This window comes from Malania oleifera, chromosome 8 (genome assembly GCF_029873635.1).
Source record: "Malania oleifera isolate guangnan ecotype guangnan chromosome 8, ASM2987363v1, whole genome shotgun sequence".
NCBI lineage: Eukaryota > Viridiplantae > Streptophyta > Magnoliopsida > Santalales > Ximeniaceae > Malania > Malania oleifera.
This window is the reverse complement of record NC_080424.1, coordinates 20,261,428-20,278,444: the sequence shown is the minus strand read 5'-3', so window position 1 is coordinate 20,278,444 and position 17,017 is coordinate 20,261,428. Positions and strand designations below refer to the sequence as shown.

General features: G+C 37.2%; 1 protein-coding gene across 2 annotated transcripts in view; it reads left to right on the top strand.

Annotated features, from left to right (window-relative positions):
• The window catches only part of LOC131161514 (embryogenesis-associated protein EMB8), a 62,814-nt gene extending 51,413 nt beyond the window's left edge, over positions 1-11,401 (top strand). The window contains exons 10-15 of one of the 2 annotated variants that reach the window (XM_058117329.1): positions 295-397; positions 9,753-9,809; positions 9,888-10,018; positions 10,111-10,194; positions 10,528-10,597; positions 10,745-11,401. In XM_058117329.1, coding sequence (XP_057973312.1) covers positions 295-397; positions 9,753-9,809; positions 9,888-10,018; positions 10,111-10,194; positions 10,528-10,597; positions 10,745-11,197 — 898 coding nt within the window. In that variant the 3' untranslated portion in view covers positions 11,198-11,401. The remainder of the gene's footprint in view (positions 1-294; positions 398-9,752; positions 9,810-9,887; positions 10,019-10,110; positions 10,195-10,527; positions 10,598-10,744) is intronic. The other variant, XM_058117330.1, reaches the window with a different exon arrangement.
• Positions 11,402-17,017: the final 5,616 nt, after the last annotated feature.

Here is a 17,017-nt window from a genome sequence, read left to right as displayed (position 1 = left end):
CAGTTGTATTCCACACTCCTTGGACCAAATATGTTCACCAACAAAAAAATGCATGTTTTGTGTACGTGTCAAAAAGTAGCAGTGTCTTGGGATATTCAACAAATATGGCTTTCCTTCAAGCCAATTGAACCTGAAAATGTTAGGAAAGTAGGGTGAGCAACCATGAACTCTATTCTCAATTTTCTTTTATTCATATAAGGATTTCATCCTTTTAAGATGTCATTTCTTTACATGCATTCGTAATCATATTGCTATAAACATATTATTCTCATTTCAAGCAATCTCTTTATCTAGAGTTACCATCGCAAGACATCCAAATAGCACACAGTTCCAACATCATTTCAACTTAGCAGTGCCAGCTCATCCCGTCAACGGAACAGAAAACAGCAAAGAAAAAGTTTCTTTCCTTACTTCAGCCCACATTTATTTCCTTATATTTCAATTCATTATTTTGTACAGTTAGCATATATTTAATTTACATGTATAGGGCTTGACAGATTATAGTTTACTTGTATAAGGCTAGAATCATGCTAGACCTTATTTACTTTCCTTGTATGGCTTTCTTGTAAAGTCTATATATAATACATAGAACTCAAGGCCAATTCATTTGGCCATTCACAAAATATTTGACATGATATCAGAGCCAGCCAACTGCTAGGTCTTTTTTCCCTTTGATTTTTTGTCTTCTCAGTTTCGTGGCTGTTGTGGTTTTGTTTTCTCTTCTGGAATTTTTCTCTATTCTTTCAATACTTCTGTGGCTGTGTGGCTGTCGGCACAGCAGGTTTCTGGGTTGCCATTTATTCCTCCAGTTTATGTCCTTGTGATTCTCGGCAAGCAGGCAACAGTTTTCCGTTGCTGTTTGTGACTTTCAGCAAGCAGGCACAGCAGGTTTCTGGTTTGCCACTTATTTCTCCAGTTTCTGTTGTTGTTTGTGACTCTCGGCAAGCAGACAACAGCTTTCTGTTGCTGTTTCTGGCACTTATCTTCCCAGCACAATAGGTTTTTGGTTCAAGATTTAATTTTTTAGTGCAGGGAGGTTGTTCTTGGTTTTTTCTTTGTACCTGCATTGTTTATTTTGGGCTTCTAGATTTTCTGGTGGTCTGTTTCTTTCAGCTCAGTCTGTTTTTTTTTGGGCTTCTCGATTTTCTCCATTATTTAGCATGGACTCCGCACCTGTGTGTGCCAAGTTTACGGGCAACAATTATTCTACGTGGGCTTTTCAGTTTGAACTTTTCCTGAAGGAAAAAGATCTTTGGGGTCATATTGATGGCACAGATTGTGCACCCATTCCTAATAAATCCAAGGAGTCTGTAACTTGCCCTTCATGGGCTGTGCTTAATGCTCGGATTATGTCTTGGCTTCTTGGCTCGGTTGAGCCACATATTGTCCCTCAACTTGCGACCTTATCGCACCACTCAATCCATGCGGACTTATTTAAAAGCAGTATAACATCAACATAACGGTGCCCGTCGTTTTCAGTTAATGCATGTGATTGCCATGTTTCAACATGACAATCGTTCCATCCAAGACTATTATTCGGGGTTTCTGACTCTTTGGAATGAATATTCTGATCTGGTTATTGAGAATGTTCCTGTGGCTTCTCTTCCCATTACTCAACGTCTTCACGAGAATAGTCGTTGTGATCAGTTTCTTATGAAACTCCGCCCCGAGTATGAATTGGTTCGCTTGTCTCTGCTAAATCGCTCTCCTGTTCCTTCTCTGGATGTTTGTTTTGGTGAGTTACTTTGTGAAGAACAACTGCTTAGTACTCAAGTTACTCTGGCACGATTTCATGGTAGTTTCGGGTCTGTCCCTATGGCTTATGCTGCTCAACGATGAGGACCGCCTGCGCATTCTAGCACTTTGCAGTGTTTTTGCTGCAAGGAATTTGGACATATCACTGCTACTTGTTCCAAGAAATTTTGCTTTTATTGCAAGAAGGGTCACATTATCAAAGAATGGCGTATCCGCCCGCAGAATCGTCAAGCCCAAGCATTCCAAACTTCTGTTAGTGTACCCCCTACAGTGACTTTTGCGGCCCTTGGCTCTTCTTCAGGTGACTTCTCTGTTCCTGCACCTCCTCCAGTGAATTACTGCACGCTTGAAATGGTACAACAGATGCTAATTTCAGCATTATCAACAATGGGGCTCCATGGTAACAATTCTACTAATCTCTGGTATGTGGACTCGAGTGCCTCTAATCACATGACGAATAATCCCACTACCTTGTCTCATGTTTGGCCCTACGCTGGTCAATCTACTATTCTGACTGCCAATGACAGTTCTTTGCCAATAGATGCTGTTGGAGATGCCTCTTCTAAGTTCACTAATGTGTTTCTTGCTCCTCAACTTTCCACGAATCTTATTTCTGTTGGTCAATTAGTTGATAACAATTGTGCTATTAATTTTTATGGTAATGGTTATGTAGTGCAAGACTAGGTAACAGGGGAGCCGATCGCGAAGGGACCTAAAGTGGGGCGCTTGTTTCCACTACTTTTGCCTATTCCAGCATGTTCTCCAGTTTATTCTATTAAGTTTTTTGCTTGTAATAATGTTTCAGATCTTAGTATGGTGTGGCATCATCGTTTAGGCCATCCCAATACTCAGATCTTATCTCATGTATTGAACTCTGTTTTACTTGGTAATAAAGAACGTTCTTCTTTATCTCTTGAGTGTGCCTCTTGCAAACTTGGTAAAAGCAAAACTCTTCCCTTCCCTTTGCATGCTAGTAGAGCTTCTCAGTGTTTTGATCTTATCCATAGTGATGTATGGGGATCTTCGCCGGTTAGTTCACATGAAAATTTTAAATACTATGTGACTTTCATTGATGATCATAGCAGAGTTACTTGGGTTACTTGGGTCTACTTTCTTCACTCTAAATTTGAGGTTTTTCGTACTTTCACCGAGTTTTTAGCGTATATGAACAATCAATTTTCTTCTTCTATTAAGACATTACGCACAGATTATGGTGGTGAATATGTGTTTACTGAGTTTTAGGCATTTTTGGCTTCTAAAGGCATTATTCAACAACGTTCATGTCCTACTACTCCCTAACAGAACGGAGTAGCCAAACGGAAAAATCGTCATCTCCTAGATGTGGTCCGTACTCTCTTGCTGGAATCCTCTGTTCCATCCTTGTTCTGGGTTGAGGCTCTGAAAACTGCTACTTGATTAATCGTTTACCTTCTCAAGCCCTACTCCTGGAGTCTCCCTATTTCCGTTTATTTACTAAGCAACCTAGTTACAATAACCTCCGTACCTTTGGTTGTGTATGTTTTGTTCATTTTCCTCCTCATGACCAACATAAATTATCTACTCAATATGTTCGATGTGCATTCTTGGGATACAATGTGTGTCAAAAGGGATTTGTTTGCTATGATTCTACATTACATCGTACACGCATTTCTAGGAATGTTATTTTCTTTGAAAATCAACATTTCTTTCCTATGTCCTCTGTACCCTCCTCTCTTACTGTGATTCTCATCTCCTTTAAGGAGCAAGTCTCAGATCCTCATCTAGTTAGTTCTCGTTTTAAACCAGGTATTGTGTATACGTGGCGCCCCTGCCCACAGTCTCTTTCGGTAGCTCATCCGATATCTGATCCTACCACGCTCCAGATTCAATCAATTGTAGCACCTCCAGAGCCTTTGGTACGTCGCTCTTCTCGAGTGTCTTTACCCCCGAACAGGTTTGGGTTCCCCTCTTCAAGTTCTGGTAACTCTATTTCAACTTTTACTATTGCATTGTCCAATTTAGATATTCCCACTTCCTACTCACACGCTGCCAAGCATGATTGTTGGTGACAAGCTATGCAGGAAGAAATTGCTGCTCTAGAGGCCAATCACACCTGGGACATTGAGCCTTGTCCTCCCACCATTGTTCCTCTGGGTTGTAAAAGGGTTTACTCAGTCAAGGTCAGATCTAATGGAAGTTTGGATCGTTACAAAGCTCGCTTTGTTGCACTTGGGAATAATTAGGAATATGGTGTCAATTATGAAGAGACCTTTGCTCCTGTGGCTAAGATGACTACTGTTCGTACGATTCTGGCTATTGCTGCTTCCAGTGAGTGGCCACTACATCAGATGGATGTCAAGAATGTTTTTCTTCACGGGGATCTTAAAGAGTGTATTTATATGAAGCCACCCCCAGGATTGTTTCCCTCTCCAATTTCACATTTGTGTAACCTTCGTCGTTCTCTTTATGGTCTCAAACAAGCTCCGAGGGCCTGGTTTGATAAATTCCGCACCACTTTATTACAATTTTCATTCAAGCGAAGCAAGTATGACACTTCATTGTTTCTTCGGAAATCAAACATCGGTATTGTTGTTTTGGTTTAGTTTGATGATATTTTAATTACTGGTTCCGATTCTGCTTTACTTGCTCAACTCAAGACTCATCTCTCAGAGTCCTTTCATATGAAAGATCTTGGGTCTCTCACATGTTTTCTTGGTCTTGAGGTGAATCGTAGTCCCTCGGGTATTTCACTCAATCAACATAAGTATGCTAATGACTTGGTGGCCATAGCTGGCCTTCAAAAGGGTGCTTCTGTTGATACTCCCATGGAATTAAATGTATAGCTTTGCAAAGAGGAGGGTGACTTACTTGCTGATCCCAGTTTATACCGGAAGTTGGTGGGTAGTCTTGTCTATCTCACGATTACTAGATTAGACATTTCTTTTGTTGTACAGCTAGTCAGCCAGTTTCTTCATACTCCTCGTCATTTTCATTTGGCTGCTGTCCATAGGATCGTATGCTATGTTCAGGGCACTTCTGCCCATGGTTTATTCTTCCCTACAGGCAACTCTACTCACATTGCTGCTTATAGCGATGCTGATTGGGCTGGTTGTGCGGATACACGTCGCTCCATCATTGGTTGGTGTGTGTTCTTAGGTGACGCATTGATCTCTTGGAAGAGTAAGAAGCAAGACAAAGTTTCTAAGTCATCGACAGAATCTGAATATCGGGCGATGTCTCTTGCTTATTCTGAAATTATTTGGCTTCAAGGCTTGCTTGCTGAGCTAGATTTTTTTGAGACCGATCCTACACCTCTACATGCCGATAATACAAGTGCTATCCAGATCACGGCCAATCTTGTCTATCATGAGCGCACGAAGCATATTGAAGTCGATTGTCACTCTATCCGTGAAGCATTTGAAGCTCTTGTTATCACTCTTCCACACATTTCGACTGAATTACAAATTGCAGATATCTTCACCAAGGCTCTCACTCGTCATCGACATTGCTTCCTAAGTAGCAAATTGATGCTTGTTGATCAACCCGCATCAATTTTAAGGGGGCTGTCAATGGAACAGCAAAAAGCAAAGCAAAAGATTTCTTTCCTTACTTCAGCCCACATTTATTTCCTTTTATTTCAATTCATTATTTTGTACAATTAGCATATATTTAGTTTACATGTATAGGGCTTGACAGATTATAGTTTACTGGTATAGGGCTAGAATCATGCTAGACCTTATTTACTTTCCTTGTATAGCATTCTTGTAAAGTCTATATATAATATACTGAACTCAAGGCCAATTCATTCGGCCATTCACAAAATATTTGACACATACAAGTTCCTATTTCCAGCTTCGCCAACCACCCCTTATTTGCAGAAATACCTTCCAGAGGTTTAGGGCCTTTCCACCAAGGATTCACAATCCTTACTTGCTCAAATTCCACAAAATCATGGGCACAAACAACATGGCAGTGCGAACTATATCACATAATAGGAATATTCAACTATTTCTCATATTAGCAGTTCAGTAGATGCACACATAGGTTGTTCCTAGCCAACAAACGCTACCATCCTTACATGATCAATACACATTGCATGTGAATTTGCCAACTACAATGAAAATATGCGTTTATGAGAACCAAATTACGCAAACTATGCAACTACGGAAACCCAACTACAACAAAAATATGCAGCTATGAAAACCCAGGAGAACATATTTACTGCCATATCTATTAACTATTTGTATCCAATTTAACGCATGTTCTATACTTTTTCCTTGAAAATTCCACTTCTACTCAAAATTTTTAGAAGAATAAACAAAAATTAAAAACACTTACCTTGGTTATTAGGTTCTCCAATATTTTTTATGTTCCTCTGATTTTTTCTACACTTTTCCTGATTTCCCCTGAATTTTCGTGATTTTTCTTATTTTCTGAAAAATTCTATCTCCCTCTCTCTCTCTCTCTCTAGAACAGGGTTAAGCAATTGGTAATAGTTGTATTTGTTGTTGCTGGTATTCCTGATGCTGGAAACAGATTAGTACAGTAACAGCTTGCAGCAAGTAGGCCTGCAGTGGTGCCAGCTTGTCTGCAAGCCATCCACTCCTATCTTGAGGATGATGTTTTGTGGAAGAATGGACTCTCTGCCCCCAAAATCCTCTATTATTTATGCTTTAACATAGACTCTCTTAGTTTCATTTCACCTATGCTCCTACCACTAATAAATTAAAGAAATTCCAATATCTAGTAGCTTAAACTTAATTAGCATACAACATGCTTAGTGTCACAAACCACCAATTTAAACTCAATTAACGGGCCGCGCGGCACTCGTCGAGGCTCTCCCTCGACAGAGTCAACCCACAACTACACATTCAATCCAGCTGCCATGAACACTCGAGAGGATTTCGAAAGCCATCATAGGCATGAAATATCAGTTCCAACAATAATGAATTCATGAAGACAAGTGACCTTCATACTCAACGACAAGTGGAACTAGTTGTTATATTCAATCAGCAAGACAACCACATAAGCTATCATCCGAGTTATTCAACATCCAGTATAAAAATCTTTGGCAAGGGCAAGCGAAGACATCTCCCCTCCCCATTTAACTTAGGTCACACTGTCAAGCCCTAACATTCTCCCCCACTCACTTTGTCAACGACCTTGTCGATGTATTTGTAAGAAGACTTCCCACTCTTGTTGTTGATGACCTTCGTCATTGACTACATGTCTACCATGTTATACTCTACATATTTAGTCTCGACTCTATACGACTCATCCACGGTATGAGGGAACCATGAATACTCACTTGTTAAGAGCTGAAAAGGGACACAAACTCATCCACTGTGTGAGATTATGACGACTACTGACTTGCAAAGAGCTGAAGAGATAAATGACTGATCCGCTGTGTGAGTTAACTATGACTACTGATTGGTAAAGAGCTAAAAAGGGGTACAACTCATCGACTATGTGGGATAACGACGACAACTGACACTTAAGGATCTGAAAAAGCATCCAACTCATCGGCTATGTGAGGTAACTACAACAACTGACAAGTAAAGAACCGAAAAGATATATGACTCATCCATTCCAATTGGTTTTCTTTTGGGTATTGAAATCTACCGAATCTCGCATCATACCATCGTTCAAGTCATCAGAGGCTTGCAATTATCTATCTTAACTTGATCAGAGCATGCAACGTTCACCCTGCCTACCCCTGTTCGCGCGTTTGGCATGTCACCCTACCTACTTTCCTAGCTACTTGGCGGTAACCATTATCCTTTCTCTGCCATACCAACTGAGGCATGCATCATTTACCCTGCCAACCCTTTAGCGCTTGGTGTGGCACCCTACCCGCTTTCCTAGGCACTTGGTGTGAACCATGACCCTTTCTCTACCATGTTGACTTACAGAGCGTGCAACGTTCACATTGCCTTCCCTTTTGCACTTTTGTGTGGCACCCTGCCTACTTTCCTGGGTGCTTGGTGTGAACCATTGCCTTCTCTCTGTAGTCTTACCAGAAGTCCTCTACTCACTTACCCATCGAATTGTCATGGATTCTTTTCCCATCCTCTGTACGTGCAATATAAGCAACAATCGCAATTAACTTCCGTAGGGTGGCCTCAAGCTCTATTAGCACAAACCCGTGGGATTCTCGATTGCATCTGACCTAGATGTCATTCAGCCTATTCAAGGCTTTCGACAGCTCAACATTCTCTGACAAACCTCAAGCTCTATTGGTCTGTTTCCCGTCGGGAGGCCTTAAGCTTTATTGGCTCTACCCTCTGGGACAATGAATGGCATCACACCCTCGATATGTTTCAGCTTACTCAAGGCTTCCAATAACTTAATATTCTCTGGCAGACCTCAAGCTCTATTGGTCTGCTTCTTGTAGGGAGGCCTCAAGCTCTATTGGCACTACCCTTTGGGATGATGGATGGCATCATGCCCTTGATGTGTTTCAGCCTACTCAAGGCAACAACTCAATACTTTCTAGTAGACCTCAAGCTCTATTGGTCTGCTTCCCGTAGGGAGGCCTCAAGCTCTATTGGCACTGCCCCTTGGGATTATGTATGGAATCATGACCTCGATGAGTTTTTGACAGCTCAATCCTCCTTTTGAATACCGCAAGCTTTGTTTGTCTTTCTCCTTATGAGTTGGGAGATGGCATCATGCCCTCGATGTATTTCAACATATTCTCGAGGCTTTTAACTACTCCATACCAAGGATTTTCATACATGGAGTGTCTTACTAAAGTTCCATAATTCTATTTTCAAAATCAATTTTCTTTTTGGCAGTCTTAAATTCTATTGGCACGCCTTTCTCTTGAGTCATCCCTTGCCTTACATGCCTCCACATTGTTCTGTTTTACAAAATTTTAAATTCTCATTTTCCTACTCATAGTGCTCATGCCCACCAAGCTCACGCAAACCTAGCTCTGATACCAACTGTCACGGACCGTCAATTTAAACTCAATTAACGGGTCGCGTGGCACTCATCGATGCTCTCCCTCGACAAAGTCAGCCCACAACTACACATTCAATCCGGCTGTCATGAACACTCGAGAGGATTTTGAATGCTATCATAGGCATGAAATATCTGTTCCAACAATAATGAATTCATGAAGACAAGAGACCTTCATACTCAATGACAGGTGGAACTAGTTGTTATCTTCAATTAACAAGACAACCACACAAGCCATCATCTGAGTAATTCAACATCCAGTATAAAAATCCTTGGCGAGGGCAAGTGAAGACAGCTCTCCTCCCCATTTAATCGAGGTCACGCTGTCAAGCCCTAACACTTAGCAAAATTCGTTCAACACAGGAAAGTAAATGCAACAACTATTCAATTTATGAAATTATTTAAATTTACCATGGCTTGAAGGGTATGATTATCACACCATCAGCTGCGGCACCTTGGGGATTTTATGCTGTACGTTATCCAATTCCATCTTGGTGGCTTGGTGCCTGTGGTAGCCAATTATCAACAAATTCCCATAAAAAGTGCCCCATAGTTTGATATTTCTTTTTCCATCTTGGCTAGAATATTAAGTTAATTAAATCAAACGGGAAAGATTACTTCTGCAGGGAATATACAAGTACTGGGTATGATAATTAGCTGTGCACAAGTGGGCTTTTATTTGCTTCATAATTACTCAGTTATCTTATTTTTAACCTTCACATTATTTTCTAATCTCACAAATATTAGAAACTTTTTGTTTACGACTCTACTAGACGCTTGGATGCATAAATAAAGATTTATTCTTTATTGTCTTCTATAAACATTCCTGATCAAAATCTACTTCTAGTGTTATCGAAGGTTAATGCTAAGTTCTTAATCAAAATTGGCCCTGGTAAGATTTTGGACCAAGACATTATGCTTTGGACCCTTATCCATTCTTCTACACAGTAATATATGTCATTGTTGGGTACTAAAATGTGCTTTATTATACTTGTTTTGTGTCTTTTCATCCATACTAATGCTGTATTTTTGGTTATTATTTTTGGCTTAAATAGTCACGTTCCATTCGTGATTTTGACAACTATGCCACCTGTCTTGTTGGAAAATTTGAGGTAATCCTCCCCCCGCCACCTTTTTTTTTTTCACATGCACACATACACCTTTGACTTACTGATGTATTGTTTCTCTAGACAGTGGATACATATTACAGGCGTTGTAGCAGCACTAGTTTTGTTGGAAATATCTCAGTGCCTCTACTCTGTATCAGTGCTTTGGATGATCCTGTCTGTACTAGGGAAGCCATTCCTTGGGATGAATGCAGGTGGAATCATCAATAAATTCTTGAATGCTTCCTTTTCATAATATATTTCTTTCCTGACATTTGAAGCACCTGATTGAAAATTTCTTTACTAGGGCAAATAAAAATATTGTCCTGGCTACCCCAGAGCATGGAGGACATTTGGCATTTTTTGAAGGAATAACTGCATCTGGTCTATGGTATTATGATTTCTTGTTTTTGGGATTGTAACTGCTTTTAAAGATTTAGTGTTCAATGCTTGTTATGATTGTTCATTAGGAAATTAATTTACCAAATGCTTCCAAGGTAGACCTGGAACATCTTTGTGCCATGTGCAACTCCACGTTACCCCTTGGGTCGTTATTGATATTGCGCTTGTACCAAATGAACGCTTTATAATTGGACTTTTTATGAGCCCTTTCTTTTTTATTGTAGCTTTCCTCATCTATGACAACTTTCTAGCCAGCTCCAAGTTGGTTGATCTTTCAACAATTTCAAATAAAATATGGAGTTTTTCTCTCTCTACTTTGCAGGTGGGTAAGGGCTGTTAATGAGTTCTTCAGTGTTCTGCACTCTAGCCCTTTAATGCACACGCAAAAGAAGGTGAAAATCATGTTCATTGACCCTGATGCTGTCAATTAGCTTAAACATATAATCTTTTAGGATTCGTACAGAAATACTGTGTTTTCTCCACAAATCAGTTTACTGCTCATTTATGCCGCACCATACTCCATTGTTTGGTGTTTGCAGACACAGGATTCCAGCCTGCCTTCTGCATTGGAGTCATCCATAGACCAGGGCCCATATGTAAATGTTGTAGGAGACGGAATGGTTGCTGCAATGGGGAATGAGTCAACCATCGATGATATTGTAGAAGACCCATCTGAAGGACAGAAAGTTCTTCGCAGGGATGAAATGGCTTCAGATACAGAACAAGATGAACAGACAGCAAAAGCAAAATCCCATCGTCCGCCCAATGTTGCCCAAACTTCCAACCAAGCTAGAGGCAAGGAGTCTCTTGGGCTAACTTCCCATTTTAGAAGATGCCTAGATCAACTCTCTGGACAGAATAGAAGGTCAATATGGTTGCTTGCTTACATTGCCATTGTAACAAGTTGGCCATTGGTGGGCTCCGCGCTTCGCTTCATCTACAAGAAAAAGAAACTAAAAAGCGTCTTACCTGCTGCAGCACCTGGAAGATGAAGGCTCTGCTGGCAAACAATAGTCATATTATGTTATTGTGATTTGTTAAATGCTCGAAGTTACTAAGTTAAACCAAAATTAACTCTACTAACTTTTACATAATTCAGAAGGGTTAAATGTTCGAAGTTACTAAGTTAAACCAAAACTAAATATAATTACGATTAGTTATTTTACAATAATAAAAATTATGAATAATTGTATCTAGATTATATGTCATAAAAATTATGTTTCATTAAATAGTTCTTTGTTCCATTATGTGCTCACATAATATGATGGACGCACTAAATAGTTCAATGAAATAGCTATAGATCCATTATTTATTTACTGTGTTTTATATATTCCTTTTCATTAGTTTTATACAAGTTCTTTTGCAAGATAATATGGACTTACAAATAAAAGCAAAAATTTGTCGTCTTATTGTTTGCAAATGGATTTATATAAAATACACAAAATTTATATCTTAGATAAAGATTTGTTATCCTTTTTCAATTATATTTTATAGGGAAAATTTTAAAATATCAGGTTAATATATTTCATTGACCATCAAATTATTGTCATTAAGATAATTATGGAATCACCGGTTAGTTTTTAAATAGCCGAGAGGATCTATTGAAAGTGAAAACTCTTCCTCTTTAAGTGTATAAATAATATCAACTATTATTTCAAGAATTGTTCTTCAAAATAAAATGTAACAAAAAGAAAGTAGAGAAATTCTCATTTTCTTAAATTTAAGTTTTCAGTAGTGGAAGTCTTTCTTAAAATGTATTTAGTGATAATTATATACACATTCTTAAATGTAAAAGATAATTTCTTTATTAAATGGTATATACTTATATATCCTGAAATTTAAACAAAATTCATACAATTTATTGCATGATAAAAAATAAAATAAAATAAAATAAAAACTGGAAGTTTTTAGCTAACTTTTACAAATCCCAATATTATAATAATCAATTCAATTTAATGTTCTTGTGAAAAGAAAATAATATTTAGTTGGATAAGTTAGTTTAAAGAAACTTATAAGTTCATAAAAACCTATTATCCGAAAAGCTAATATTATAAAATTTGATTGTAAATTATAATTTATCTATTTTTTAAGCATCTGTATAGACTTGGTTTTTCAAATAAATAAATAAATAAAACAAATGCCTCTATTTTTTTTTATCATGGTCAACAACTATGGCTCGAAAGTTTACGAAGTGTCTAGTTGTTTGTAATGGCAATTATGGCTAGAAATTTTTCTAAAAAGTAATTAACTATCTCTTGTTAATAAATTTTGTTTTTGCTCTCACTTTTAGGCTCTCTTGGATAAAACATAGGAAGTATTTAACATTATAATTTATAAGATTGAAAATACAAAACCCTAGTTTGAAAGTATCATTTATCCTTTGTAAGAAAATAGTCTTGTCCGTTGATGATTTCTTTGCTTCTCCTATTAAAACATTCTCATTTTCTAAGGTTATCTATAATTATAGAGGAAGCATTTAAAACATTTTTTCTTATTATAATATAAATGTAATGGCAAAAAAATGAATAACTTATCATGCTATAGGTGCTTGTATGGTTGTTGACTTCAATAATGCAAATAAAGCTTTGTTAATGAAGAAAGAAGAAACCATATTAATGACCTACTTGACCCTCAAATTATAAATTAGAAATGTTTCTTCAAACTTGATCAATAGGAAGAAAGAAAGAGAAGGTGAATTGGAGATTAAAAAATTTCTCCCCTAGGTCAATTAACCAACAGCAGTATTACACAACCCTAGGGTCAATTTAGTGCAGATATAAAATAAATTGATATATATATATATATATATATATATATATGCTGAAATTAAATTACACCAGTAAGCTAATTACGCATGCAAGGTAAAGCAGGTAAAGAGAGATAACATGAGATATGTTATCGAGGTTCGGCAAACTGTCTACGTCCCCGCCTTGGTTCACAAGCACAAGAATTACACTAAGGCTCACTTCACGGGTGGAGCGACACCGTAATATAATCAGATTAAATTAACACAGGGTTGACCTCAACCTTTTACAACCAATCCTTATGAACTAGATTAATGCCCCTTTAGGCCACGCCTAGAATATAACAAAATCACAATACAAAATGTGTACAAAATATTTGCTTCTCAATCAAATAGATTTGTACTAGTAACAATCAATGCACATCAATAATGTAAGAACTATAAGCTCAGATGTATATGTGTGCAAACAATACTCAAAGTAATGTCTCTATTCAATCACGCACAAGAGTGTATCAACAAACTAATCTTTGAAACTATGTATAGATGAAAATCTCTATCACAGTTTAGGGTTACAAAGATTTCTACCAAGAGTATTCTAAATATCTCAAAAATATTTTCTCAATATTCAAGCACAAACATATATTCAAAAGATGGGCTTGCGAAAAAAATTTTGCACACACAAAAATACAAGCTCAATGAGTCTTGCAATGAAGATGCAAAGACTCACTAGCTACAAGATTTTTCCTACACACGGATTTATTATATAAAATCAGGGGGAAAATCTTTGCTTAACTCTCAATATGAAAATCAAACAATAACAATGCAATGAGAGTTTCTAGCAATGTATAATCACTGAAATAACTCTCACAAGGTTTGGTTTAGCAAAGCAATGAGTGTATGAGAGAGTATAGGCTTTGAATTTTGCAAAAGGGTTCTAAAAAATACAGAGGATATTTTTTTAATCGGATTGCTAATTGCATGCTAATCTGAGCAAATGAACTTATATATATAGAGAAGGCTTAAATTATAACCGTTGGGGATACAAAGGGAATAATTAAATTTATTTTAAATGAGTTTAATAAAATTAACTCAGTTTAACCCCAATAAACTGCGATAAAATTTAAGCCAACCCGAGAGTTTCAGTTGACCAAGGCATAGGTACGGTTACCTAAACAGGCACAAACAAAAAAGGTGATATTTGAAGTGCGAGTGCCTGAATAAGGGTTTGGTTTGTTGACCAAGGTGATTTTCCAATCTATTCAAGGTTCGGTCGTCTGGTCTTAAGTTCAATCTACCGAACTTGAACATTCAGTCGCCCGAGGGTATTTTGAACCTGAAGTTCGGGTGCCTGAGTTGTTGGAAAAAGTTAGGGCTTGAGTTCGGTCGACCGTGGACACTCAATTCATTCTAAGTTCGGTCGCCCGAAGGTAGGTCAACTTTTTGACTATTCAACGGTTTGGTCGACTGAGGTGTTTTGAACGCCAAGGTTCGGTCACCCAAAACCCTAATAACTTAACACCTTAAGTCTTGTTTTAATTCAATTAGTTCCCTTGATAGTATATGTAATAATGGGGACTATCCTAAGTGTAAGTCTAAGGACCTAGGGTCTTTTTAAGGTTTTTGAGCTAATTAGTTCCTACATGCATGATATGCATAAATTATTACAGACCTTTCCTACTTTACTATTACAGACCCTAATTAAACTTAATATAAAATTACAACAAATGAATCTTCTGGGTCTTCTTTTGCTTCAAGCTAACATATGCCATCATACGATCCTGCTAATATGAATCTCCACACAAATTTGATAGACATAAAATGCCGGAGTATTTGTCATAATCAAAACAGGATATGACCTATAAGGTCAACATTCTTCCCCTTTTTGATGATGACAAATACATCATGCAAAAGTGGGTACAACCAAGAAAAGCTCCCCCTAACAGTATGCATAATGAGAAGTTTAAAGTTTTAAAATTTTAAACATATATCCCAAGTACCCAATTTTGTCACTCTTCCCCCTTTTGGCAACAGCAAAAAGGGTCATGATAAATTTAAAGCATATAAACAAGGCATTGAGTATGAATCATTTAAATACAAGATATGGTTGGGAAGATTTTTAGAAATTTCGGCAACATGCCGTTTGAAAATAGAGCATTTCCAAAAAATATATGTATAGAAATGACCTGATTGAGTTCAAATTTACAATTTATCCACAACTAACAACTCAAGTAGTCCAGTATGATCAAAACAAAAAACATAAATATAACTATCAATATGCAAGAGATATGATAGCCATGCATTACAAACCACAAACATATTCACAAAGTATAAGGCAATGATAGATTTAAATTATTCAGAGTCATATATTTTCTATGTTAAGAAGCTCCCCCTAAGTTTGTGCACTCTATCAGTTTTCTATGTGGCCTCTTTACTATGCATTAAACCTAACTCTTGTCTAATATGTATAAACCTATCTTCCTGAAGAGGTTTGGTGAAAATATCAGTTCACTACTCATTTGTGCACACAAACTCAAGTGTCACATCCCCTTTCTGCTCATGATCATGAATGAAATGATGTCTAATCTCAATATATTTTGTTCGTGAATGTGAGATATGATTCTTTGAAATTTTAATTGCACTAGTATTATCACATTTAATTGGAACCGTATCATAGTGCAATCCGAAATCCATAAGTTGTTATTTCATATAAAGCGTTTGAGTACAATAACTTCTAACCACAATATATTCAGCTTCGGTTGTGGATAAAACAACTGAGTTCTACTTCTTGGAGAACCAAGAAACCAGAGATTTTCCAAAATAATGATAAGTGCTGCTAGTACTCTTACTATCTACCTTACTACCAGCAAAGTCAGGATCAGTATAACTAACAATCTCAAATGTTGTATGCTTAGGGTACCATAAACCTAATTCGATAGTCCCAACTAGGTACCTAAGTATTCTTTTCATAACTAACAGATGAGACTCCTTAGGAGCGGCCTGAAACCTAGCACACATGCACACAATAAACATGATGTCAGGTCGACTAGTTGTAAGGTATAGGAGACTACCAATCATACCATGATATAATTTCACATCAATAGGGATGTCTTGCTCATCTTTATCAAGTTTGGTGGAAGAACTCTAGGAGTACTAAGAATTTTACCATCTTCCATATGAAATTTATTTAGCAAGTCCCTAACATATTTAGATTGACAAAAGAAAGTCCCATATTTAGCCTGTTTAATTTGAAGTCCTAAGAAAAAACTCAGTTCACCCATCATACTCATTTCAAATTCACTTTGCATGCATTTGGCAAACTCATTGCACAGATCATCATTCGTTGCTCCAAAAATAATATCATCGACATAAATTTGAATAAGGAGCATATCATCTTTTTTAGATTTGATGAAAAGTGTAGTGTCATTTTTGCCCCGAGTAAACTCATTTTCTAATAGAAAACCACTAAGCCTCTCATACCAAGCTCCAGGAGCTTGTTTCAATCCGTATAAGGCTTTGGACAACCCGTATACATGATCAAAATACTTATAATTTTCAAAATCAAGAGGTTGTTCTACTACAAGTTTTATGAGAAATCGTCCAATTTACAAACGACATGCTACTAAAATTTCGGTAGATTTTTTTCCCAAGTAAAATCTTGTACAAAGATGATTATGTTAAAATAAATAATAAAATATTTTTGAAAGGATGAGTGAAAACTAATTGAATATTAAATTTCATTCTAGCATAATCATTGAATAGTTAGAGGAGCTCAGCTCCATCCTTAGAGAAAGAGCATAAATAAATCATATGCATCATGCTTTACTTTTTCTTTCCTTTAAGGATTCATGGAAGGGTAACTCAAAAACTTAGGAGGGTTACGAGGAATTTTCTTTGGTCAGGCGAAGGAGAGAGGAGAGAGAGTTTGGTTAAGTGGGAGGTGGTGATATGTCATTATAAATAACATTGCAAACATTTATCTTTACTAGATATTTATAATGTAAAGCATTACCTTCTCTTAAGCATCAAATGTTAAACTTCCACAAGAATTTATCACAATGCATCTAGACTT